This window comes from Anser anser (assembly GCF_964211835.1).
Source record: "Anser anser genome assembly, chromosome: 9".
NCBI lineage: Eukaryota > Metazoa > Chordata > Aves > Anseriformes > Anatidae > Anser > Anser anser.
In genome coordinates this window covers 17,224,030-17,250,270 of record NC_139729.1, presented here as the reverse complement: position 1 = coordinate 17,250,270, position 26,241 = coordinate 17,224,030, and the positions used below count along the sequence as shown (strand labels likewise).

At 47.0% G+C, this 26,241-nt stretch overlaps 1 protein-coding gene across 9 annotated transcripts in view; it reads left to right on the top strand.

The window, feature by feature from the left end:
• The window catches only part of IL1RAP (interleukin 1 receptor accessory protein), a 45,815-nt gene that overhangs the window by 11,047 nt on the left and 8,527 nt on the right, over positions 1–26,241 (top strand). For 7 of the 9 annotated variants that reach the window (XM_083848006.1, XM_083848001.1, XM_083848005.1 and 4 more), the window contains exons 2-10: positions 5,029–5,096; positions 14,703–14,988; positions 15,733–15,925; positions 17,617–17,782; positions 18,726–18,797; positions 19,904–20,033; positions 20,657–20,805; positions 23,157–23,306; positions 23,967–24,110. In XM_083848006.1, the coding sequence (XP_083704132.1) occupies positions 5,030–5,096; positions 14,703–14,988; positions 15,733–15,925; positions 17,617–17,782; positions 18,726–18,797; positions 19,904–20,033; positions 20,657–20,805; positions 23,157–23,306; positions 23,967–24,110 (1,357 nt within the window). In that variant the 5' untranslated portion in view covers position 5,029. Of the gene's footprint in view, positions 1–2,570; positions 2,593–4,456; positions 4,706–5,028; positions 5,097–14,702; positions 14,989–15,732; positions 15,926–17,616; positions 17,783–18,725; positions 18,798–19,903; positions 20,034–20,656; positions 20,806–23,156; positions 23,307–23,966; positions 24,111–26,241 lie in introns of those variants that run through there. The other 2 variants (XM_083847999.1, XM_083848003.1) reach the window with 2 other exon arrangements.

The window sequence follows — 26,241 nt, the reverse complement described above, 5'->3', positions numbered from 1 at the left end:
GCTTGCTGCTCTCGTGCTTGCCACTGACTGAGGGATGGGGTTAGCCCTGATACAGCCTGCCAAAATGTGCCTGGCTCATGGAGCTGCTGCAAAATGGGCTCCCTGCACTTAGGAGAGATGCAAATATTTTTTTGAAGGAGTGTTTGGGACCCTTTGTTGGTCAGTGGGCCTGTGTTTGAAGTGATGTGACAAGGCTTGTCAGAGAGCAGGGAAAATGTGCTTGGCTGCTTGTGGTGGTCGTTATCAAACCACTGCTGGTTTAGTGTTGATGAATGTGCTGCTTCATCCTGGAGAGGGAAGGCTGGACTTTCAAACCCTGTCATCTGTCCTTCAACTCATGTCTCCAGGGGCTTCAGTGTAATGTTACATTGCTTGGGAGGGCTTTCTAAAGGGCTGGCAAACTCACTGCAGGAGTGGCTTTGCTTTGGGCAGGGACGAGAGTGGAAACCCTGACTCTATAGCAGAGGCTGGTGCTGCTCAGCACCCCAATGGCCTCGGGAGCAGAGGCAGGGGCAGCATGAGCTGTGCAAGTCCCAGCTAAGTGGCACTAAGGCTTATGCTGCAATAATCCCCCCTATTGTCTGACTTGGTCCTAAACGTACTGAAAAGCAAAAATGTTCCCTGGAGGGCTGAAAAGCCTTTTCCCACTCAGTGTTTTTCTCTTTCCATTACTTGTCTGCAGCTGCCTTTGCAGCCTACCCTTTGTCTGCCTTTTAGGTTCTCTAAATTTGCTTTGATTGTACACGTAAGAAACACAGTAAATGCATCGAGCAGCCTTCTCCAGCGCTGTGTGAGGATGCAGGGACCCTGGGCTCATGTGCCCATGGTGACATGGGAGCAGAGGAGCCCTGCCCCTCTCCTGCATGCTGGCCCCGCTATGCAGCACGGCACTGCACAGCCAACTTGCCTGCCAGTAAAGGGAGTGGGACTCTCTTGCTGATGAGTGCTTTGAAGCCCTGGCAGCATCAGCCCAGAAGTTTGTTCCCTTACTGGTGCCCTGAAGAACCCCAAACCTATTTAGTTTAGAAGCAAAGCAACTCTGAAGCTGGCCTACTCTTGTTTTTAGTTTGTCTTCCTTTGTTTTCCTATGTCAGCATCCCTCTTCTTAGAGCCAGTCCTGTACTCTCAAATCCCTTTGACTCAGGGGGGCTTGGGACAGAATTACATAATGAAAAATATGTAACACCATTCAAATGACCAGAGCAGTTTTATTTTTTTCCCCTCTTCCCAACAACTGTTTTATTTTAAATGCCCTTTCAGCCAGAGTACTTAGTGATGACGCTTTGAAGGGTGCTTTTGTTCTGCATACAGTAGTGTGACTTCAGAGAAAAGGAAAAAGGCTGTCAGTTCTCTCTAGGTGCCTGTAGTTAGAAGGGACAAAGGCAGTTTCTTAAAATGTGGCATTGTTCTTTAGAATTAGCATGGTTGTCTTTAAGAATAAGTGTACAGTAGCTACTTTGAGAACAGCTCTCTTCATCAATTTTTCGATATGCGTCTTTGTTTTTACAGTTGTTGGGAAAATGCAAGAGGCTTTGTGGGGTCCATGCTGCTAAAAGCAATAGTGAACAATCCCTCACTTAGGTCTGTTTGGGAAAGGTGTTTTAACAAAATATGTTTTATATGAAAATACCACGTGTTTTGGTGACATTGTCTGCTTTTAGTGAGTATCAAATACAAACCCAACCCTCTCCACCACCCTGGTTTTGAGAACAGGAGACCCCACCGTGACCATGTTCCCCCTGCTCTTTTCTTTCTTGCCCAGTAAGTGGAAGGTGAAAGTTTGAAGCAGAAAGCACTCAGAAACAAAAAGAAAATAAATTCCTTAATAGAATTCTTAACGGCGGTGATGAATTGTTTTCCCCAACTGCTCTATGAATTATTATTAACATGTTAATTTATGGAGGCATTAAGAACACTTCAGAGTATATTGGTCTCATGAGAAGTTCCTGGAGTGCTGAGGATGTATCTGAGCTCTCCAGCCTTCTTCTGGCTGCTCTGATTACCTGCTATCTAGCTGCTGTGTGATTTCTGAGCCGGTATGCTCCTCTGCTCACTGATTTATTCCTGGCTCCCATTAGGGTTTGCTTTTTGTGCAATTTGCCTGTGTGCTGGAGGTGAGGTCCGTGACCTCTTTGGGTGAATGCAGCTGGGTGAGCCCCACCAGTGCAGTTTGGGGTTTGTACTCCTTGACCTCTGGCTCCTCGGTTGCAGCCAGTGGTGCTGGTCTTGCAGGCAATGATGCCAAATTGTGCAAGAAGTTACCCAGTCACTGCTGCAGCTGTCACGTACTGGTAAAATTACAACATGCTTTCCGGTGTCACGAAACAAAGAAGCAGGTTGCTGGAAAAGGCTGAGGAAAAATCCTTCTGTTCCTGGTAAGAGCGGGTGGGTTTTAGCGCTGTGGCATTATGTTCTTACAGCATTACAAAACCCATCTTTTCTGTCTGCATGAAAGTGGGTGCAATGCTCTTTTCCTGATGTCATGGGCAGAATCACGTTGTGCTTCTGGGGATAAATGACCACACCGCGTAACCGCAGGACTGTTCTGTGAACACCTTTCTCTTTGGAGTACATCGCAGCTTTTTGGGCCATGTAAGTAAAGCATCACAGTTCTAGCAGTATTGGGGGGGGTGTCTTTCAGCTTTTAAATGCTAGGGTGGTCAGGCCATGGAGGAGGTTGTCTGCTCTCCTCAGCCAGCCCGTGGTTCAGTGCCCTGTGGATTTCATAAAGTGTCAGAGCAGCCAGGGCTGAGGCGAAATGATTCCCATTCCAGTAATGGAGAAATTGCTGTAATCTGACAAGCTCTGTGTCTGTCTGTCTCCACTGATAAAATCTCTGGAGAGCCTGGAATGAACCAGAGGTAAATCAAGCTGTGCAGGGCTTCTGACTTCATAGCTAGGTAGAAAAAGAAATGAGAATTTCCATCCTAGTAGGCAGGACCTAGGAATCCTGGATACCTTGCTCATGGGAACAGAGAACTAGTGCCTCTGATACCGCTGAAAGGAGTGTGTTCTTACAAGCAGTTAATGGATGTAAATATTAGCTCACTGCAGAGTTTATGTATCACTGAGCGAAACGTAGTAGTTTATTTTGGCCTTGGGCCACATGAATGGCGTTGCTCTAAAGGAGAGAAACTCATCCAAAGTCAGTAGTTGCTCCTGTTTGCCTGGTCAGGACTGAATTCAGTCTGATTTGTGCAAAACACAAGAGAGAATCAGTGGAAAATAAGGGTGAATTAGGACATGCTGTGCACTTATCTAATGGCAAATGGAGAGGGAGTTGTGAGGAATCTTTATTATGGAAATGATCCCCTGCTGTTTATATGCCCTCTGTTCCAGCATCTGAATCCCCAGAAGCTCTTAAATTCCCACCGAAGGTGCAACACACTGGTTCTTTCTCACCAAGCTGATGGTGCAAAGATGTTTCAACTGTTCTTGATCATTTCTAAAGGGTGGATTTACTTAATCATGTTTCTTCCCCATGGAGGCTTCCTGTGGGACATCAGATGTGGTTATAGATGGTCATAGCGGAGGGTTTGGGTAGTGGCTGCCCTGTCAGTTTGGGTGACAGAGGTAGGGGATGACCAGCTGCCTCAGCTGGACCTCAGGGAATAAAACTGAGCAGCTGCCCGCAGGTTTCTGAAGGGCTCCTGGCTTCCAGGGCAGCCAAGTGTGTGGGCTGTGCGGGGAAGAGCAGGCTTGCTCCAGATTCCCTTTGTCTCTTAGAGATGAGCCCGATGTAGGGAAAGCATTGTGCAAAGGCATTTCAAATCCAAGCATTGAAAAAGAAGGATTAAATATCTGCTGCTGGATTTCAGGAAGTTCACGCATCCCATTCTTGTTAATACCTGCAATCTGTGCAATCTTAGCCGCTCTCCGCTTGTGCCTGAAGACCTTCAGCATAATGTGTGTATTATGGAGAGGCTTCTGAGGGACGTGTCGAAGGGAACCCTGCGGCTTCTCTCCCTGCCCTTGCAGCGCACTCTGATGGAACAGGCTACCATGTCACCTCAGGAGCGTGCTCCTGGCAGTGTCGCCGTGTTCATTACTGCGTCTGCCTGGCAGGGCTGAGCTGCTTTGAGGCTCATCCTTTTTAACCATCTCTTCTCCCTCTGTGCTCCGACGGCACCCAGGAATCTCACGTGCAACCTTTGCTCCATTAACGAGAGCGCCTGGTAAATGTCAGCTTTCGTGACTAGCAGCTCCTAAGTTGCGTCCTGGAAAACCTAGAAACACGGTGAAATTAAATCTAGTGAGTGAGCAGCTCTCAGAGCAAGCCGAAGGCCAAACACCAGAGCACGTGGCAAGTGAAACTGGCAGCGTTCCTTCATCTCAAATTACAGGAAACTGTGCTCCGTAGCAGGAGCTGAGAAGCCTGGGATTGTTTTCAGCCTGCCTTAGGAAGTACAAAGGTTTGTTTGGATCACTTCTGAAGCGTGTGCGAGTCTGTGACTTATTGTCCCGTGTGGGGAGGGCTTGGCGGTGTGGCTGGCCTGTAGGGCCACAGCAGCGTGCAGGCCCTGTGGAGTTGCTCTGCATGGGCCTTTGTTGTACTCAGCTGTCAGGCTTGTGTTTGGAGCAAATGTGCTTCAGCACTCTTTTTTCTGAAAAACAAGCGTGTGCACTGGCAGAATGACTGCTGAAATATTGAGGTCCTTTGCTGAAACCTCAAAGTTTGGGATTTCTCCCCTGCTGTATGTGACAGGCAAGTAGCTTCCTTACTCCTTGTGTGCATGGATATCGTCTGTTCCAGTGATTGAGTCAGTAAGCTCGGCTGTCCTCTTCTGAGCTGTCATCTCCTAAGCTGGGAGAGCTCCTGCAGGCAGGACAACACTGTCATGCAGATAGATGCTCCTCTTAGAGTATGTTAATGAAAAATATATATATATACAAGAACTAAAGGATCTGTGGGTGGGCAAAGGATCTGCGGGAATAAACACATGCTCAGTTTTCTTAAAAAGTAACAAATGCCTGCAGCAATGAAATGTTATGGAATAACCAGAACCCCTTGGTGTACTGTGTTGGCAGGATGAAGATGGTCTGTGCCCTGCTGGTGACGCTGTGGCTGTGCGTGGTCCCCTTCTGCAGCAGCTCTGGTAAGTGCCTGCTTATCGCAGGAATTACTCAGCTGAGGCCAGCAGAAGAAAACTGACTTTCAGTCATTTTAGGTGTTTGCGTGTATCCTGGATGAATTGGACATGTGTAAAATGCTTTGTGCGTTTTGCCAACGCTGGTTGTCTGTAGGGGTTGTGTAGCGCTCACGTGCAGTGGCTACGGGCATGTCGTGAACGGGTACGTAAGCAAACTGATAGTGGAAACCACCATCTCTGACTAAAAGCATTTTGCAAATTCAAGCCCCCTGCTTGGTCAGCATTGTTATTCCCCTTCTGCAAGGGATGAAACCAGGGCTCAGCACGTGGCAGCAACTTGTCATGGAGTTACAGGCAGGACATGGGCTTGAAATCTATTTCTGCTTGGTTCCGGAAGGGACTGAAATTCTGGCTCTCGGCTTCTGACTCATGCCTCAGCACTGCAAGGGGAGAGGGGAACTTCTCGGGTAAGAGGAGCTCTTGCAGCCGGCTCACTGAGTCACTTTCCTGACAGGAAATATGCTGTCATGCTCGCGGCTCCCCTGGCACGCAGTCAGCCGGGCTCTGGTGAAGAGGCAGATTGTGTGCGTCTCGGCTCTGGACTTCCTATTTGGGGGTGGAAGGAGACAGCACGATTTGCAGAAGGCAAGGGGGAGGGAGGAAAGAACAGGCAGTGGCTTTGAGGGGACAGCATTCAGAAATGAACCCTGGAGATTTAGCAAGCCGCACCCCCCCCCCCCCCCAAGTGCTTGCCTCTCTGCAATGCTGGCCAACAAACAGCAAAGGAGAAGGAATACACGGCCCAGGTCTCTTCTGCTACTTCCCACGCATTAGGAGTGCCTGGAGAAGAGGGACCCAGCTGTGCAGATCCACTGCTCTCAGGGAAAATCCCTGCTTGCGTGGATTTCTGGACCTGCCATTCTGTTGCCGCTGACATGACGTCCTTCTGCTGTCACAGCAGCATGGTGACCTCCCCAGGCAGTCACTGCAGGGTGTTGGGAGCTGGGTCTGACGTGGTGGGGACTACCCAGGAAATGCGGCAGCAACTCTGAAGGCCCAGAGAGTGAGTCTGGCGTTTGGGTTACACAGGCTCGTGCCAAGTGATCTGACAGGGCCCTCCCTGCTTTTCTGTGAGGTGTTCAGTGCTTTTTAAATATTCCTCCGAAGGTTTTCTGTACAGTATAGTTAGAGCCATTGTAGAGTGCTGCAGGAGGATAAATGTCAAAGGGTGATGCATGGGACATATGATCACTTGAAACATTCCTTCAGCAAAGCCGCTATAGTGTATGCATTTAATTTTCTGGACGTCTGTGGATGGCAGACCCACTGTTCAGTGCAGAACTCCTTTTTGTTTTGTGTATGCCATAAGCCAGTTTGGCTGTCAGAACATCTACTGTTCTTGCTAATGGGCTTTCATGGCTGTTTGTGTTTGGATGGAGGGGCAGCCGCCTGTGCAACCCTCTGCTATGCTGTGTGGTTTCCTGTGGCTGGCACCGAAAGGCAGCTAAAGCCCGTTTCACCCCAGCAAAGCCATAAATAGTCTAGTGTGGGAGACTGGAAACGCTCTGGTAATGGTACAGTGTTTGGGTTGTCTAATTTCTTCCCAAACTGCAGATGTTGGGGAGGGAACTCAGAAAGGTTGGCTGTGGCCTGCAGCTGCCCCAGTGCTCTCCTGACACCAAGCAGGTCCACGCAGGTGTGGGCCTTGCACCATGGCACCTGGCTCCTGGGATATTTAAGGTGCATTCAGCTGAAGGTTTTTCAGATGCCTTGGAGCCCAGTTTCACAGGACATTGTGTGGATGAGAGCTGGCTCTTTGTATGGGTATGAACTGTTTGCCTGGGCACCTCTGCTGGCTCAATCATCATGGAGATGAGCCCCAGCTAACAAGGTGGGTTGGGTTTGTGTCAGGGCATGGTCTGCTTGGGGAGGATGGAAGGGGAGGTGATGAGTGGAAAGAGCAGGCTGGTGCAGGTAGCTACACAGTGTGGGGTAGAAATGGGCCTGGGGAAGGGAAAGGATTTGTCATTTCAGCTGGATGCCTGAGTCTACTACTTGTTCGTGCTGTGCACATGGGCAAATATCTTCTGGTCTTGAAAGTATCTATAACCTGCAGTGCCTGGGTTTGAATTCCTTACATGTGACCTCAGGGACATTGTTTGCAACGGTATTCAGGGTCTTCTGCTTTCCTTGTCTCAGCTAAGCTATCCTTAAGATGGAAATAAGGCTTAGATCTCTACTTGTGTTGTAGGATGCTTAATGAACCCAAATGTCTTCATATTCAGAAAAAAGACAGCAAAAAACAATGAATCTAGTTTCAGTCTTCTAATGACTTCTTTGACAACACTGGGGTGATGTAGATACGCAGTGGTTTAAGAGATGAAAAACCAGTCCAAGACCATAACAGTCAGTATGAATACAAAATAATGTTATCCCTTTGTCTCCAAACAAAGCTGGCCTATGTTAGATACTGACTTAACAGGTAGCAGCAGTCTATAGATAATCCTTCGGTGCCAGGAGGCACTGTGCTTGTGTAAGAAACTCCTCTGAGAGCTGCTCGGGGGGTATTGGACAGGCTGTGTGGTAGGGTGAGCCCAACATGGGCTCAAATCCTGCATGGATTTACATCTGCAGCTGTGGCTGTAGGGCAGCCAGGAGCCCTGGTCTGACCTGTGAGGTCAGAGCTGCCTCCTGCACTACCGCTTGAGTGCCAGTCTGCACCCTGTGTCTCCCTGCTCTCTGCGGAGATGCAGAGTAGTTACTTGTGGCCAGGGGAAATCTGCGGATTAATAAGTTACTGTCTGTAAAACACTTTGAAGATGGAAAGCCCTGCACAGCTCCTCAGGATTATTACTGTATCGCTCTTATTCTACTGATGGGGTTCCAGTGGCCTTATTTTCCTTATGATTTGTGACAGCCCCAGAAGCTGAGAAGCTTATTTTAGTGTGTAAAGTCAAAAGAAAAATAGATTAAACTGCATTATTGTCTTCTAAAGAGACTAAATCCCTCCCCCACCATCTTCTCCTGGGATTTCCTGACTTCCTCCTACTCTTCCCATCTCAGCTTCTTGCTGTCCTAATTTAGGACATAATTTTATAACCACCCATACCAGTCTGAGTTACTGCAGTTGTAGAAGTTTATGGCACTTGGAGGGCATGAAGTTGAGGGTGTGGCCCTGAAGTAGAGACAAAACCTGCAGGATGGAGCTACCCAGGGTGTCTGCATGTAACTGCAGCCTTCAGCCTCGCTCCTTGTCAGCCAGAATCATGCCTGGCAAGGAGAGAGGAACAGCGTTTGCTTCTTCTTGGCCACAGAGAGGCCGAGAGGGGTGAACTTTGTACAGATGTGAATGCAAGGTGACCCTTCTGCACAGAAATGCAGAAGCACGTGGAAGAAAGCTCATTTTGGGAATGTCACTGTTACAGTATTAGATGGTCACTTCTGCAGTCGCAGTGCAGGATCTTTTGCTGTATTTTAAGAAGGATGGGATACAATCAAGATCCTGGCTCAGTGCAGTAATGAGGCTGCACAGGTTTAATTCTGCAAGACCACAGCAGGGCCAGGAGTTCAGCCTGGACCTTGATCTGACCGGATGTCCCGGGTGTGTGGAAGAGTCCCTGCCAGCTTGAGCATGGTTTTATCATGGCATGAATCAGGCGAACCACCTCTGCCTTTCGTACAGATAATATTGCAACAGGCTGTTCTGTTTTCTCTTTCTCTCTCTCTCTTCCTCCTGTGTTGCTCTACTTTGCTTCATGCGGCAATTTCCTCAATGAAGCGGGATGGAAAGTAGCTATTTGCTCCTTTTCTCCTTCAGGCTTTGAAGCAGTTCATACCCCTACCTTTATCATTTTGATCTCATGGTGGTTTTTTTAACCTTAAGGAAAACATGTCAAGCTTGCCAGAGAAAACGGAACACTTTTTTTTTTGTGCCTGGTTGCTGGAGGTAACCAAAACACTCTGTGTCACATTCAGTAAATACAGCTTTAATCATGGATAGAGATTGAAGGCACAGAGATCACTGTGGAGGAGTCTTAAGACAAACAACAACCACCCCTCTCCTCATTAGACTGTGCTTGATCGGTAAGGAGGCTCCGAGCTGAGAGCTATGGGCTCCATTACAGATTGATCATTTTTGGGTGTCATGCTCTGGCTGCTTCCTCTGAAGTCCTGGCTTGTGCTGAAGTCAAGAGAAGCTCCCACAGCTTGTTTTTCATGAAGCTGTTTGAACTAGACTTGCAGGACCTAAAGTTTATCAACTGCATTGTATAAGTGCTTCTGGAAACACTGAATCTCTTTCCGCCTTCCTTTCTTGTCTGTTCCATGTACTGAAATGATAAGCATTCAGAGGGAGATGCTGCTCCGTCAGCAGCTTCCCGTGGAGATGCTTTCACAGCAGCACTGCAGCTCAGCAGCATGGCAGAAGGAGCCCTGGGAGAAGCGTGAAGCCCCATTGCTGGTGCCGTCACAGCAGGATCGCGCGCATGGGGCTGGGCTGCACGCTGTGCCTCGCAGCTGATCACAGGGAGGCTTGTGCCAGCACCACTTTCACTTATGTTGGAGAGGCGGGGGGAAGGAGGCAGTGAGGTTATAACAGGCTCTTTTTGATGTGTTCACACTGGAAATCAGATTATAAACTCCTGCGGAGTTCATGCAGCTTCTACGCTGAGCCTCCAAGGTGGTGCTGAGCTTGTTCCAATTTCCAGACCCTCTGACCAACATATCTGCTTTGGAGATGGTGGGAACAAATACTAAAAGCTAGCTGATCTTGGCTGGGGCTACCTGAGTCCTCTAATACCCACTGATTTCAGCACGTTTGGATCTGCTGCTTCTCCCAGCACAGGGAGATGCTCTCACTCGCTCTGCTCGGTGCCACCCTTCCTCCGTTGTGTGCGTGGTCAGATGGGGTACAAGCCAAGTGGGAGATGCTCTCCTGCTATGCTGCCTCATTTCTCAGCTGCTGAACAAAACCTGCTGTCGTGGAGCACGCTGTGCCACACTCCTATGCAGGATGCACGTGTGAAAGCAAAACCTCAGACCTAGTGGAAGCGTGGGCGCTCCTGGCACCCGTGTGAATAGAAAGCGCACCCACGCGTGGCGGCTGGCCACAGCTGGTGCCTCCTTTACTCTGAGAGCAGCTCCGCCATTCAGCCTGGCTTTCTCTGCTTCCCACTCGCTGGCAAACTGCTGTGCGCTTGAAAGAGGGTAGGGGGAATTTTTTTTAAAGGTGGTAGTGATTAATTCAGTCTTAATTGCTTTCCTGGACCAGCTTTCTTTGATACTCGTATCAAGCTAACCATCGGTTTGACTGCCCTCCACGCAGGAAGATGGACTCAGCTCAGCTTTGCTTTAGGATAACGCAGAAGAAGAAAGTAGGATGACAGTGCAGCCCTTTTTGGCACTACGGGTGGCACGGAGTGGGGAAGAGCATCGCCCAAATGTCAGCACAGCCTCTCTCTGCGTGTGGGTCGGGCCCCCTCCTAAGGATTAGAGACGACTACGAAGGACACATCAATTTGGCAAGTGGCAGGATGATTTGTGCCGGTGTGATGGATGGCCTGTCACAAGAGTGGCTCTATATTTCTTTGCAGAAATTTTAGCTAGCGGAAAGCTTTTGTTTGTAGCCCCAGGGGAGGGACAGAGAGATGGGGTGGAAGCAGGGTGGAACTGGTGGTTTAGTGGTGGAGATTTTTTTTTCTTTAAATGGAGGTACCATGAGTATACTTAAAATGACTGTGTAGAACTGCCAAACAGGAGGGAGAAAAAAGGGCATTGCGCTTCTTGATGTGGCCTTGCTCTCTTATTTATTTTTAATCTGTGGGTTCTGCAGTTTGTCTCCCCTTGAAAATCCAAATAATTGCACCAATTTTATCTCATTTTTGACTGTGTGGGTGCTTCTAATAGGTGCTGCAGCCGCATCTTGAAGGAAGCGTTTCAGTTGGGTGTACTTGGTGTTCAGTTCCCTAGGGGGTAAATCAGAGCGGTAAATTAAAGGTTGGGAAAGGTTTCCAGAAATGTCTGTTTTCACCTCTGCAGCTAAGCAACATCATTATTTTTCTCTCCTTTCATTTTCTGCTTTGCGTCTGGAGAAGCCACTTTCTTCAGCTTTGTTTGGCTTCTGAGGAGCAGTCTGCTTTGGGATGCCTGATGTTGAAGAGTGTTGCAGCACCAGATTTTGAAATGGGGCAGATCAGGCTGTTTCTGCAACGGAAGAGCTTGCTGTCCCTAGTACAATAGTAGATATTCCCATGAACGAGGACTGCAACATACAGACCAAGCAAGGAAAACACTTGGAATTAACTTTGCTGATTCACCTGCGTGTGCAAGCTACTTCTCAGTGTGCATCAGGGCAGAGCTGTAGTGCAGCAGCCTGCTCATGTATTTATCTTGAGGCACGTGAAGCAGCTGTACCACGGCCTTTCTGTGCTTTTTCCTGTCTTTTTCCTTCTGTCCTTTTCCTGTGCTGGAGGTGTGTTTTTCTACTATGCAGCCTCCCTCCCTCCATTCCACTTCTGGTGCTCTCTGGGACCTGTGAAGCTCTGGGGCCTTTAGGTGGATCAACCCCTGCTGGCAGAGTTTGATGTCAATGCAGCGAATATATTTAAAAATATACACCTTCCTTACCTCCTTATCTGTGTTGTCTGTCAGGGAAGGTGTTATCGGTCATAGATTGCTTTGCTGCATGGTTGCAGAGTACTCACCATAAGGGGGTCAGTTGAACCATGAGTAGTAATAAGAAAAGGGGGGCTGTTTTCACATGTTCTGCAGAGGCATTTGTGGGAAGATGCATTTGTGAGATGGTGGATTTTTCATAGAGTTTTCTCTCCATCTGTTACGGGTATAGTGCTGTTTGCTGCAGTGTGGAAGGGACTGTGGTGTTGCATATAGCTTCCCTAGCTTCACTGGGTTTCCATTTGTCAAGGGAAGCCCCAAATTCAGAGTATGAATACTGAACCCACTTGATTTAAGCCTTGTCACTGCAGTGGCAAGCACAACCTGCAGGCTCAAGCCACACGTCTGCTGCTGTGATCTCTGTGTAGCAGCTTGCTATTGGCTTGGTTATGTGCTGCACTTGGGGTTGAGCTTGGAGCGTGCAGGACACCTGAACACAACCTGACACGGGCAGCCTTAGGGTGTGTTGGCATTCCTGAAGTCATGTGAACTGGCTAGCTCCGCGACAAAATCTCCAGGTACCGCTCTTACAGTGCAGAACAACAGCCTCTCTTCCTCCCCCAGCTAAGAAAGCAAGGCCCATACAATGATGTATTTTTTTCCCCTCTGGATTACTCAAAAGCAATATATTTATTTTCAATTACTCATTCAGGTAGAACGGGTAAGTAGCTTTACAATGCTGATTTATGAGCTCTTGCAAAATGCAAGACCTGCTCATGATTGCAAAATTCATTGATCTTGACTCCAAGAATTTCAATACAGTAATTTTTTATATAGTTTTCTTCCTCTCCAGTCCTGCTATTTGAAGTAATAAGGATAATTTTCCTTTTTGCAGCCCAAGAGGACCCTGCAAAGTCAGGTGCAGGGAAGAGAACCTGGGTGTCCTGATGTACAGGCACAGGCCTGCTTTGAGACCTTGCCCCTTTCAGAGAGGAAGGCGCTTTCTTTATGAAAACAAATGCCCCTCACGTGAATGGTAATGAGATCTTCAACATGCAATTAGAGCCAGGCACTGGCAGGCTCATTTGTCTTGTTTTTGACTACATGGAAACTTGACCTAATGCAGTTGCCTGACCAGCATGAACCAGCATACTGGTTCCAGTTGGCCTCCACCATGGTGGTGCTGGGTGACTCTGCACCTGCTCATGGTGTGAGATGTCTGGTAGTGATTTTGGTCTTTTAGAATGAGCCTTGCCACTGGCTGTAATAGCAGTGGTACAGGCTGATGCTGAGTACTTCTGCAAGAAGTATCTGTATGTCTGAGATGATGAGCTATGGCATTCCCCATGGTTCGGGTTTTGTTTTCCTAAAACTTGGACTCTTGTTAGCCTCACCACCTCCTCCCAGCCTATTTCACTCTGTCCAGAAGTAGCGCTCCATCGCGTGGGAGTTTGCCATGCTGTAGCAGCTGTGCAGTTTGTATTTACAGTTATGTGTATAAAACAGCCAGGAAGCATTTCTATTATTATTGGCCCCAATTCTGCCTCCCCATGACTAAACACTGCTGAGCCACATGAGTTAGCATTGCTGCCTTAAAGCACTGTGGGCCTGTCTTCTCAAAGGTTTCTCTTTGCTTTTTTTAATTAAGTATGAATTTGGGGCCAAGCTACATCCTACTGTCTATTTAAGGAAGATAAAATGCCAGAAATCCTGCTTTGGGCCTGTGAAGTCAGTTCAGAAGAATTGGGCTCAAAGAGCATATTGTATTCTGTTTTTCCTTTCTGTCCAAGTTCTTCTAATATCTGCAAACTAGAGAAGCTTTGCAGTGCTGTCTCTGGGGTGGCTGTGATGCCTCTCCTGGGGCAGCTGCAGGCAGCAACCTCTTTTCTGTAGGACTCATTTAGGGCTCTGAGACATCAGGCTGCCCTAGCTAATGCGTCGCAGCAGCTGCAGGGGTGTGCTGGGAAGCGTGCCGTGCCACCTCTGCCCTGTCAGCATGGGGACTTGGGAAGTGCAGGTTGTTCCCAGGTTAGCTGGCGCCCTGCTTTGCTTGCACCCCATCCCTTTGTGATGGGACATCCTCGTGGGTGGGAGGAGTAGGGTGGGAAGGAGCTCTTAGAAGATAAATGGGTGCTGAGCATGCTGTTTCTCTTGATCCTGTTCACTAGAAGCAATTTAAAAAATAATAATAAAAAAAATAATTGAACAGCTTTTTCTCTTGCTGCCCAGTGTCTGCCAGCCTGAGTCTGCCGTGAGCCGCACTGATCCCGTTGGACAGTACCTGGGGAAGGCACCAGGGGGCCGCTTGTGATCCCCAAGCGAACCTGCTGTTGTCTCCTCCGTAATGTCTCTCCTGCTCCTCAGCCTCCCTTCCCTAATTTTGCTGTAAACAGTTGCTACATGTCACTTGTTAGTGTTTGTAGTGTTAGCATGGCTTGCACAGGAGTCTCACAAATCCAGCACAGAAGAGGCAGTGCTTGCTCCCAGCTCCACCAGCCCAGTTTCCTCTGGCGGGGCAATGGCCCAGAGCTCTAAGGGATGGTTGATATTTGCGGTGCTCATTTTTTTTCCTCTTCTCAAGACACCTCTATTTCCATCTTCCCTGTCACTCTGTGTGGATGGACACAACTCTGGCATTGTTTTCATGCAAATCGTATATTCCCACAGCAGTTATTTTTTTAGGGTTGAATTATCTTGGAGCTCTCTAGGAAGCCTGGTGTTAGGCAGGATTATCCTATCATATTTACCTCCCATCGTGATGGTACCTTGGAAGAAATATAGCGGGTCTGCAAATGAAAGTAGAGGTTTTCAGGTTCTCTAGAGCTCGTCACACTGTTCTTGTTGTGCTTTGTGAAAGCCAAGTTTGTTTCCACTTAAAATGCTAGACTTTTGCCTCTGACTTCAATGGAGATGGGACCAAGGGCTGTAGGGAAGGGGGGGCAGAACTGGTTTCTTCCTGCAGATGTGCAAGCTCAGGCACCTTGTTCTTCCTGCTTGCAGAACGCTGTGATGACTGGGGCGTGGACACCATGAAACAGATCCAGATTTATGATGGGGAACCTGCCAAGATCAAATGCCCACTTTTTGAGACCTTCTTGAAGTATAACTACAGTACAGCCCATTCTGCTGGCTTAACCCTGATCTGGTACAGGATCGGGCAGGACCGGGATCTGGAGGAGCCCATTAACTTCCGTCTCCCGGATAATCGCATCAGTAAGGAGAAAGACACTCTTTGGTTCTGGCCTGCTCTTCTCAATGACACAGGGAATTACACGTGCATGCTCAGGTAGGTTGTGTGGTACAGCTTCTGTAATCAAAGGACTTTCATGGAAGCAGGAAAACAATGCTGTTAACATCATATCTTTCTGTAGGGAGAAGAGCATTTACATAAGCATTAATGGGAAAAGAATGTTACAATTATAAGACCACTCAGCACTGAGCCAATTTACATCGTAATGGTGCTTGGAGACTTGCAAACATTAATGAACATGACTCTCCTTGCTAACTGCAAGTGTCCATGAAAATATTATTGCTGAGCCCATGGCAAAACCTACAGGCGCTCACCATTAAGAAGCGATCTGTATGTCTAGAGTAAAAATAGCTTCAGATGCAGGGGTGATGTTTTGACTGCATGCTAATTTGGCAAAGATTCATGAGTTTCAGACTTCTAGGAAATTAAGTGTCTCTAAGTGTGGTACAAAATGAGCATAGCATCTGCTATGCACTGAGCACAAGAGCTCTTTCTGATCTTCCTCGTGTTGTCTCTTGCTCATAGTGCCTTTGACCCTATTATCTGCTTTACCAGCAGGAGAGTGGATGTTGCTTGTTAATCGTGTTTATGGCCTTTTCTGAGCTGGTGCAGCCATCTCTGATGGCGCTTCCTTTCACAAATGTAAATGAGTCAGCTAAGGCTGTATATACCACACCAGAGCTACGAAGCTCATTATTGCATGTGTGATTCCTATTTCATTCCCCTGATACAGAAGTAAGCCAATCTCATTTAATCAACCCTATCCTCCTCTGTCCTTAGAAATACAACCTACTGTAGCAAAGTTGCCTTTCCCTTGGAGGTTGTTCCAAAAGACCAAGACTCATGTGTGAGCCATTCAATAAAACCCACTGAGCAGAAGTTCTACCTGGAGCATGCTAATGAGAAGATCATATGTCCAGATATTGATGGGTTTTACCCTGCTAGTGTGACACCAACTGTCAGGTGGTACCAGGTAAGAAGCACTTTTTGTCTTTACCTGGGCAGTGGTGGGATGCAGTGTTGTATCTGAAAAGGAATGTGTGACATGAGAATCATGGAGCTGTATTTCAATCTGCCCAGCAATTAAAGCATTAAGATGAATAAAGCTACAATAAAAGCTTTGTTTTCATTGAGTTTGAGAGTAAAACTGTCCTTGGATAAGAGAACTAACACTGATTTTTTTGGCTAGTGTGCTTAAGTGGAGAGGGGTCAAGTAAGGGGTTTGTATGCTTGACCTATAAGGCAAGCAAATCTCTATCCCTGTGAAGAAAACACTTTTCCATTTTTAGTTAAACAAACAACAAAAAAAGAAATCTCTTAAGCAAAGGAAAATAACCCCCTTTCCAAATCCCATGAGATCAGGGAATGAAGCTGTACAACAGGGCTCTGCAAGGACCATGGATGCCCTGTTTGCCATAATTTGGCAGACTTCTTTTCTGAAGATGGAGACATTCCTACTGCCCTCTGCTCTGATAATTAGGCTGTTTCCGGCTATCCTCAGGCACTTGCCTACACAACTACTGCTTAATTTTATTAGATTTTGACCTCCAGTGCTTTTTTCTAGATGGATGCCTTTAGTCAAGAGAGAATAAGAAATTCTCAGGGGGTGCACAGCCAGAGGGTATGGGACTGAATTCTCTAGCAGCTTTGTAAAGCACTTTCAGATTTCAAGGTAGAAGGTGCTGTACGAGCAAATTTAATAGTAAAAAAAGTTGGCAACAAATATATCTGCTGTTGAAAAGAAAAAAATAAAAAGTTAAAGAATACCAAACTCTAAACCCTTCAGGAAGAACTTAGGTTTGTAGCCAAGAGGAGCAGTTTCACTCTTGTAGTTGAAATGCTTTACTTGTACTGTTCATTGAAATTCACATCTCAACAATCAATTAGTAGAATGAAACAGCCCCATGGAAGTCATTTTTTAGGTAGAAAGTCATCCTATGCCTAATAAAAACCATTAAGAATGGTATATGACCCCTGTCTTAAGCTGCCCCATTAAGATATATCTGATTTGGAAACGTACCATTCAGAAATAATCTCTTAGAAAATGTGCATATCTTTGAGTTTTATGACAATCAAGATGTCATCTGCTTAACCCCTTCCTGAAAAGGGATCTCTAGCTTGGTAGTTGGCCAAGGTTTCCTGCCTTCTCTGACAGAAAGAGAAGAGTTAGTAAGGTTTCTGTACTATATATTCTCATTTGTCAGTTGCCAATGCAGGGGCCTCATCCTCAGCTGATGTCAGTCAGGGTAGCGTGATTAGTCCCAAAAGAGTTAGAGATGCTGACATCAACTGGGACATGTCCTTTAGTGTGAGTATCAATTTGTGAGTACATCATCATTTTCTTGTCTCTTCCTGCTCTCTCTCTTCACTCTGCTGAGGTGTTCACCTTGATTGCAAATGCACTTCTAGATCAGAACTAGATTTGTCTTTGAAATCCTCTATATTTTTAGGTGGGATAAAACCATTAGGGCCATCTGTTTCATCACCTCGTTTTCAAGGTGAATGTGCTAGTTTGTGTTTCAGGGTTCATGGCATTTAGGTCTGACCTATATCATATACCCAAGTATTATATCAATAGTCCCAAAACAAATATTCTTAGTGGGGATATAAACCAGTATCTCTTTGAGTCCCAAAGCACAAATGTTGTTTTCTGCTTGACACTAGACCTGCAAGTTGGTGGATGGCTTCAACAACCGATACCCCCAAGGGCCGAAGCTTGTCATTAGCATTGTCCGCAGTGCGTACGAAGGGAATTACACTTGCATTGTGACATTCAAGGACCACGGAAGAACGTATAATCTCACCAGAACTGTAATGATGAAGGTGGTGGGTAAGAATGACTTTTAGAATTGTAAGCTGCAGGTGGATAACACCAGAAGCGGTGAAAATGGCTAGAAAAGCCTGTCACTGGATTTGTTTGTGGTTGTGTTCAGTCGGCATTACCCAACTGACCTCTTTTTGCTCGCTGGGCTCAGCCTCCTGTGACTGTCCAGGGCATGTCACGCTGGAGGTCCTACCCACCATCATGTCCCATGCCCTGAAAAACAGAGGGACAGGGTGGCCGGGCTTAGGCTGGTAAGGTACAGCCCATGAGATGGTCAGGGGTACCCTCTGCTGGCGTGTGAGTGCATTGCCCTGGCACTGTTGCTCATTTTTGTCTCCAGTGCCCTCTGTTCATCATTATTTGATGTCCCAAAATAGCTAACTTGCTCCAGTCTTCTTGCAACCTCAAAGCCTTGTGTGCTGAGGTTGAGTGCTAGTCAGTCAGACATGATTCCAGCTACCCAGCCTAGTGCTTGGACAAGTCTGTGCCAGGGTCAAGGGCTCAGCCTGCCTGCAAGTGAATTGTCGATGGAGCTTAACGACCTCGTGAACAGTAGAGCACGTGCTGAGTTCCATGACAACTACTGCTTTAAGAGCAGAATTGAATGCTTAGGACAATAAATTGTTTATTTGTTAGGAGCAGAAATAAAAAGAATTTCTGGGATACGTTGTAATTTGAGATGCTGAGTATTCAGAGGAGCATGGGCTCTTCTGATTTGAGAAGTCCACACCTTGTATCTAGACTTACTTGAACCTTGAAGGAGCATCAACATTTGGGTCTGTTTGGGAACTAGGATTAGATCTCTTTTTGTGCAAAACTCTGCAGCAGGATGGTGTTATCATCAAATTTGTGATGTGCTCCAGAGCAGAAGGGCTTCACAAGCAAGGCTGCAAGGACGACACTTCTCACAAAGCTTCTGATGGGGGGCCTATCTGTTCTTCTCCCACAGGGTCTCCGAACAAGGCCTTGCCACCACAATTCACGTCTCCAAATGAGAAAGTCATCTACGAACTGGAAGCAGGTAAATTGCAATGCCTGCAGGGATGGGAAGGCATGGCCAGCTGGGCACAGAGGCTCTTCAGCTGCTTTCCCAGTGCTTCCCCTCGCCAAGCACTCAAGCTGCCACAGGCTGTCTGGCAGATGGTGTGGGGTGTCAGTTCTCCATGACTGAATAGGAGAGCACAGCTTTAAAGTTTTTGTGCACACAGATTTTATTTTTTTTAAATAATCAGGCATGGAGATAGAGGACTCCAGCAAACTGGCGCAGCTGCAGAAGCAGATGAAATGGAGGACCCTCAGCTGCATAGAGAAATTCCTGTAGGACTTTGTATCAGCCCTGTCCCTGGCTGTGGTTTGCTCCAACCCTCCTTTATTCAGCACATAGTGGTTTCAGCCTTCTGGCCACTTCTTTGCTCATCTCTTCTCCCTTTTGGCTGTTTACTTCCTAATTAATGACAGCTCTCTGTTTGCTGGCCTTACAGCATTGTGTAATGGGGTATTACACCACTTCCCCCACCCCATCTGTTTAGACTGACAGCTCTTTGGAGCAATTCCCTACACTGAATGGATCATGTCCCGTTACACTGCTGTAATAAATGCCATGCTGATGATGATGATTAGCAGTGGAGTCTTCACTTTAAAGCAGTGCTTCTTGTCTGAGAAGATCAGACTTCTCCCACTGTCTCTCTGAGACAAAGCCATGTATGGGCTGATCACAATATTCAGGCTCCCAAGCCTGATCTTGGGGGGAAGTGAAGTGCCTGAACAAGTGTTTCCACACCAAAATGCTTCTCTTTAAGGTCTCTCCCCCCTATGCAGGGGGGACTACTAGCACTGCCAAGCTTTCCAAGAAGTGGTTGGCGTGGAGCACCTCTCATTGGGTGGATCACTTGATGCAGTCAAGAAGTTTCTGAAGTATTTAGGAAAGCAGAATAATTTTTCCTGTTTGTCTGTCACAAGTCAATGTGTCCAGGATTTTCAACAGTTAGAAGTCTGAAAGGGTGTGCTGGCCTCAATGCCTCCTGAAAGAGAGGCAGAGCTCAAGTTGGTAGGGTCACTGGGAAGCTCAGAAGTCACTGTGGTGCTGTTCCTGCTTTGCAGTACTTCACTGTGGTCCTTTCTTCCCAGGAGATGATCTTGTTCTGTCCTGTGAGGTCTTCTTCACCTTTCTGAAGGACTCCCGGACTGAGGTGTGGTGGACCATAGATGGGAAAAACACAGATGACATCATGGACCCCAAGATAAAAGTCACACAAAGGTAACACTCAGTAATGTCAGCCTTGGCTTGTGTCTAACCCCCTCCTGCGTCCCACAGAGGAGTGTGGGTGCAGATGTGTGACACTACCATAGCCCTGCTAGAGCTGCCTTTGTCTACAGGTTCACATCATCACTTATTCAGGTCCTGGTAGCAGTACAAACAGCTGATGGTACTGTCAGATTTCTAAAACAGGGGCAGACACAATTCTGTTTAGAGGAATGCTCTGTAATAGCGTAAACGATAATGTTTCAAGAGACAGAGGCTGAAAACAAATATATAGTATTATGCATAGTATTGATTGGGGGGAATAGAGAGAAATGCAATTATGTGAAAAACCCAAATGAGCTTCAGAAACCCATTTGTTGGGTGCTGAATTAGATGTGGAAGGCAATCACTGCCTGATCAGCTTGCAGAAAAAAAAGCAAAGGGAAAAACTGTAATCAGGTTAAAAAAAAAAATCAGATAAAGGAATAGCTGCAGCTGCATTAAAATCTGAAGTATCTTTCAATTTATAAATATCAGTTTAGGTGCCTTTTCAAATAAGTTACATCAGGAAAGGAGTATTTGTCAGTAAGAACTCACTGCAGTTTCATGTGTGTAATACTCTAGTTCTTCTCTTGCAGTGAAATTATTGGACGTTTTGAAGACAAAACTATCATAAGGACTCTAACAGTTGCAAAAGCCACACCAGAAGACTTGAAACAAAATTACACTTGCTATGCCAGAAATGCCAGAGGGGAGACCTATAGCCAGGCCATAGTGCGCATGAAAGGTAAAGCACTTGCAGAGCGTAGTTGTGAAATGAGGCGTGCTCAGGCTGGGTTGTTGGTCCAGCCTTGAACCTTACCTTGCAAAACAGTAGGGGAACAAATAATTTGCTCAGGCCTTTTTTCCCCAACACATGCTACTCTTTATGCATAAATGTATTGTTGCTGCTCATAGTGCATTTCTTCTTAGAGGTGGGGAGCAAAGTCTACATGTCACACTCCCATGCCATGGTCAAGTGTCTGGGGGGAAAAGGGAGGGGCAGAACTGTTCTCATCCCATCTGTGTACCTCAATTGATGCAGACCCAAGGGGAACAGGCTGTTTGAAATGATTTTAGATCACTTTGTTGTGTGAGGGCTTTGTCTGATGCAACAGCTACCCGTTGGCAACCTGCAGAAGGCAAGCTGCACTCTGTGATATTGCACAGGGAGTGAGGCGTTCTGAGCATGATGCTCTGAGGTTTTATTTCTTACTGTGATGATGCTCCAGTCTAGATACAACCGTCTCTGCGTGACTGGTATGGACTGATCCAGCTCTGCTCAAGCTTTGTTCAGAGTGTGTTTTTTCCTACATCTCTTTCGTCAAAGGCATTTTTCCTGTTTCACAGACCCATCTCTGAGTAATAAGAACCATGCCTTCACCACAGGTATATGAAGTTTCCTGAGTAAGGCGGATATTTCTGCCTCCTTATCAACCTCATCTAGAGATTCAACACCTGCTTGCTGTGGGTCAGACCTCCCCTTTCCTATATGAGATGCTACTCTGCCTTGTATAGATCATGCTAAATACCACCTTCCTCCCACTCTTCCCTGTTAGCATGGAAAGGCCCACAGATGTGTTTACTCAGGGTTCTTTCCCTTCCTTCTTAGTCCTCGTCCTCTTTTACTTTTTAGTCCTCCTTGAGACAGACCTTTTCTGAACCATTAGGAGGGAACAGTAGGCCCAACACAGAACTGAAAGGCTGAAGCAGTCTGCTAGTGCATTCACCCTTCATCCCTAATTCTTCTGGGATGATATTGGTACATGTAGCAGAAATAATTCTAGAGCCTTCAAATTCTTTCTGTATACAGCAGTGCCTAAATGCTGTTTCTAGTGGACTGATCTGCACTATCTTCTCTCTTCCTCCATATGCTTCTGCTGCTCCTGCAGCAGTTGAGTGGGTTTGTTCTGAGCAGACCTTGTTACTCACCACACCTCCTTTCTTCTTTGTTCCACAGCAAATTGCAAGGACCAGCTGTGACCACTGTTGGCAGAGCAATCTTAAGCTAAGCTCACTGCAGACCATCCACCCCACTGTACATAGGAATGCTGCCAAGCAGTCTAGAACCTAACCCCTCACCACTTGCCTTCCAGTTTCTAGCAAGTTGCTATATATTTTGGCTCCAGCTATTTTATTACATTAGGTTATATATGTTTCCTGATTTTTCCGGATGCTTTCCCTTTCATCCTCATGCACTTTTGCTCATCACCTAATGAAACTTGTTAAATTCCTTGTGTTTTCTCGCTGGTAATTAAGTCTTATTAGAAACTTAATCAATCTTCGAATGTGATGATGTTTGTACTCACTGCTGTTCTTCTATCATCCAGTTTGTCAGTGTGCATGTGAGCTGCCACCTGAATCACCATATGAACTTGAGTTGCCCAGGGATACAGTTTTATTTTATGCCCTTAATACAAAGAAACAGCAGTGGCATGACAGATGCTGTATGAGTTGGGGGTGGGCAGGGGAGGGCTGTGATCTTGTGGCTCGATGCCCACAGGTTGTCCTGTTTGTTTGCAAATGTTTAATCTTTTTTGGTATGAACTCTGATTCTCCTTTCCTGATTGGAAACAATCAATTGTGGCTAGTTTATATCCTTGCTATCAGTCAGGGACAAGACACAAGAACTGTGTACGTGTGATGGGGAGGGAAAGCGATGGCCACTGCCTTTATTTTGCTGCAGATGAGCTTTAGCTGGCTCTCCTAGAAGTAAGTGCAGTTCTGTTGCCCTTAGAAGCTGCATATCCTCACGCTCAGAGGATCATGTGCATGAGCTGTATGAGCTGTCTTTGGACTGTACAGGTGATGTCCATGTACAGGTCATTCTACCATCCAGCTGCTCCCAGGGTTGTGCTCAGAGGCAGAAGCCCAGTCTGTGCTGCTTTGACTTGCCCTGCTAGCCCAACCAGACCTGGTAACCCAGAGTGGGGACACCTGGGTGGCCAGCCACCACGTGTCCTGCCAGAAAAGTCTTGGCTTGGCCATATTTCTCTGAAGGGTCGGTGTTTTGGCTACATGTGATACAAGCTTGTTCCTACTTAGCTGAGGGCCCAGCCTGCTTGGTAAATCAGACCTGTTCTTTTGTTTTGAACCCAGTTATAGCACCGAAGTACACCGTGGAGCTGGCCTGTGGACTGGGAGCAACCATCCTGCTCGTTGTTGTGCTGATCGTTGTCTATCACGTCTACTGGCTGGAAATGGTCCTGTTCTATCGGGCTCATTTTGGAACAGATGAAACGGTTCTAGGTAAGAAGGGCTTACAAAGTAAGTAATTCCCTGGTTTCTCTAGTGACCCTTATGTAGGGATTCATGAATCGGGAGCAAATCACTTTAAAATGTAGGAAGGCATCCAAAAGGATGAGATAATTAAACACCTGAAGCACAGGGTCTGGAAATCACTCATCTGCCTTCAGTTTTTCCACAGCTTCCTTGTGCTACCAGGAATCCATCTTAAGAAACTCTGAGCTGGGATTCCTTCCCCTGTAGGATGAGTAGGGTGTTTGAGGACCCACTGCTTGCTGTGTGAACCTGCCAAGGGGGTGTTGTGGCTCTCAGAGCATAGGCAGGGTGCAAGCCTGTCTGGTGGGATTGCCCATATAAGTAGGCAGCAATGGGAGGAAGCAGTGTCAGAGGTGAAAGAAGACAAGGATGCTGGACAGAATGGGGTAGTCAGATTGCTGCAGTCTGGTGCCTACAGCAACCCAATGGTGTCTGGATGCCTACGTGCTCAGGGTGAGCAGTCAAAGGCAGCACTGCTGTCTCATAGCTATGGAAATTGATGTGTACCTCGGCTCAAAGTGAGCCTTTGTATTTGCTTTTCCTCTGAAGCAAGTCAAAGGCTCAGCATGCACAGTATCACAAGTGTCTCTTCTGCTGTTTGTGTTTCCCTGCATTCCCAACGCTCAGACGGGAAGGAGTACGATGTGTATGTGTCCTATGCACGCAATGCGGAGGAGGAGGAATTTGTGCTGCTGACGCTGCGGGGAGTCTTAGAGAACGAGTTTGGGTACAAGCTGTGTATCTTCGACAGAGACAGCCTCCCTGGGGGAAGTGAGTATTTCACAGGGGGCTGTGCTCCATGCACATCCTCTCTTCTTTATTCGTCTTTAAGGTACTGAAAATTGATAGGAGTTGGTCTTTCCATACTAACTTCTATATTTTTTCCCCATCTCTGAGAACAATCTCTTGTTGGTATCTTCTAATGTTTTTGCTTCACATTACAACATCAGGTGCTCCAAGCCACCAGATAGGCTTCTATGTGAAAGTGGTGTATGTTGATTGTTTCAGTTGCTCTCTCCAGAAGTGATGTGCAGGAGCTGTCGATCTATCAATATGAAAGAACCAGTCCACTGACCTTCACAGAAAACCTCTGAGTTGCCTTAAGAAAGGGGGAACAAAGTCAAGGCTAGAAAGAAAAGAGAGGGGAATGTGATCCTGGGCCAGACTGGTAGCTCGTGTAGGGTGTTGGTGAGCACCTGTAAAAACCAGGAGTGTTCGCTTCAGGGAGGTGTGGGGAGCACTGTTCCAGCATCAGTGAGAAGATAATGTGCCCTCCCAGGAGGCCTCCCACTCACCCTCGTTAATTAGAAAGTCTGTGTCTAACATAGCGTAAAATTAGTTGCTATGGTTAAGAATACTTTGCATGTAGTGACACTCATCTCTTCATTAAGATGGAGTGTTTTATTTTGTTGTCTCAAGCTAAATCATGCACTAAGGTTTTAGACAGTGTATGCTAAAGGGATAGAGGAGTCAACAGGAATGGAACTTTGTGAAGCTCTCCAGATAAACATACTATTACAACCCCCCAGAGCAAGGGGTTGGATGTATGAGCCCTGATGCCTACTAAGATTTCAAAGACTGAGCTATTGTCAGTGCAGAACCTTTGAATTCATGGGCCTTGGGTTTGGACCCCAATGGTCAGAACCTGTGCAGACAGAGTCTGTTAGAGCCTCTTCTGAAAAGGGCAGGGTGGATTGGCAGAATCCTAGCCCAGCTGTGAGACAGGGAGCAGAAGCAGTTTGAGGTCCTTTCTTCTTTCTCCTAGATCACTGCCAGGGCACAGCACCTCTAAGTTTGAGGGCAGTTAAGTACAGGTGCCTCAGCGGGAAGGGAGGCAGCTGTAATCCTGAGGGTGCTCACTCTAGAGAGCACCTGGATGAGGTGGCAGGTCACCCCCCAGGCTCTCGATGCTTGTTCCAGGCTCAGAGCAGGTTTGCAAGCTCTCACACCCAAGGCTGGTTAATCTGGCACTGACAGAGTTTATTCTACCTCTCTGCTATGCAAGATTGCTGTATGCCAGAAGTGTATTCACCAGCTGCACAAAGAAACTTTAGTTTGCAAGTCTTCTGGGAGTGCTGCAAATGTTGCCTGTTAGCGGTGCTGTCTGTAGCCCTGCTGCCCTCAGCATTGCCCACCAAACTGTGCTCCTTGCTGCTGGCTGCTCGCAGCAGAGGCCTGGGGAGCAGCAGTTCTGGCATGACAAAACCCCAGAGCAGGGCTGCTGAAGGGGGGATTGCAAGAAGGACACTTTACCTTGTACTGTAAATGATCAATAGTTGAGTAAATGCTGGACACTACTTGACATGAAAGGTTTGCCAGATTATTAGGAAGGCAGAATGGACAGATGCTAGTCTGGTGCTTCTTCCCTTGTGCACAGACATGGGATTGCGAAAGGGAGAGACGCTGTACCAGGCAGCCTGATGGTTTCTCTGGGTTTTGCAGATCCACTGCTGGCTGAGCAGACAGACTTATTCCCACTAGTTGTTCCTCAAGACATCCATGTCCTTTCTGTTCCACTCTTCCACTTCTTTCCATCCTTTCCCTTTGGACAGTCTCGTTTTCCTCCCAGCACAGCTCTTCTGGGCCCCCTTGCCTTCACCATCACAGAGCGCGTGCTGCTGGCCTCAATACAGAGAGCTCCACGAACCAGCACTCCCCAGCTCGGCTGTGGTGGCTCGTCCTTGCTCTGTATGCAACACTGCTGGGGCTTCCCTGTTGCTTCTGAGCTGGGATTTGATTAATCTTCTTGAAGAAGCACGGCAGGCCAGGAAATAGCTTTTGGCAGCTGGTGTCATGCCTCTGGAGTGTACATCTGTGTCATAGGTAGAGTTATGTTGTCCTTGATGGAGAAACAGTGGGAGATGGATTATCCTCTGAGTTTGCTGACAGGAATTAATCAAAT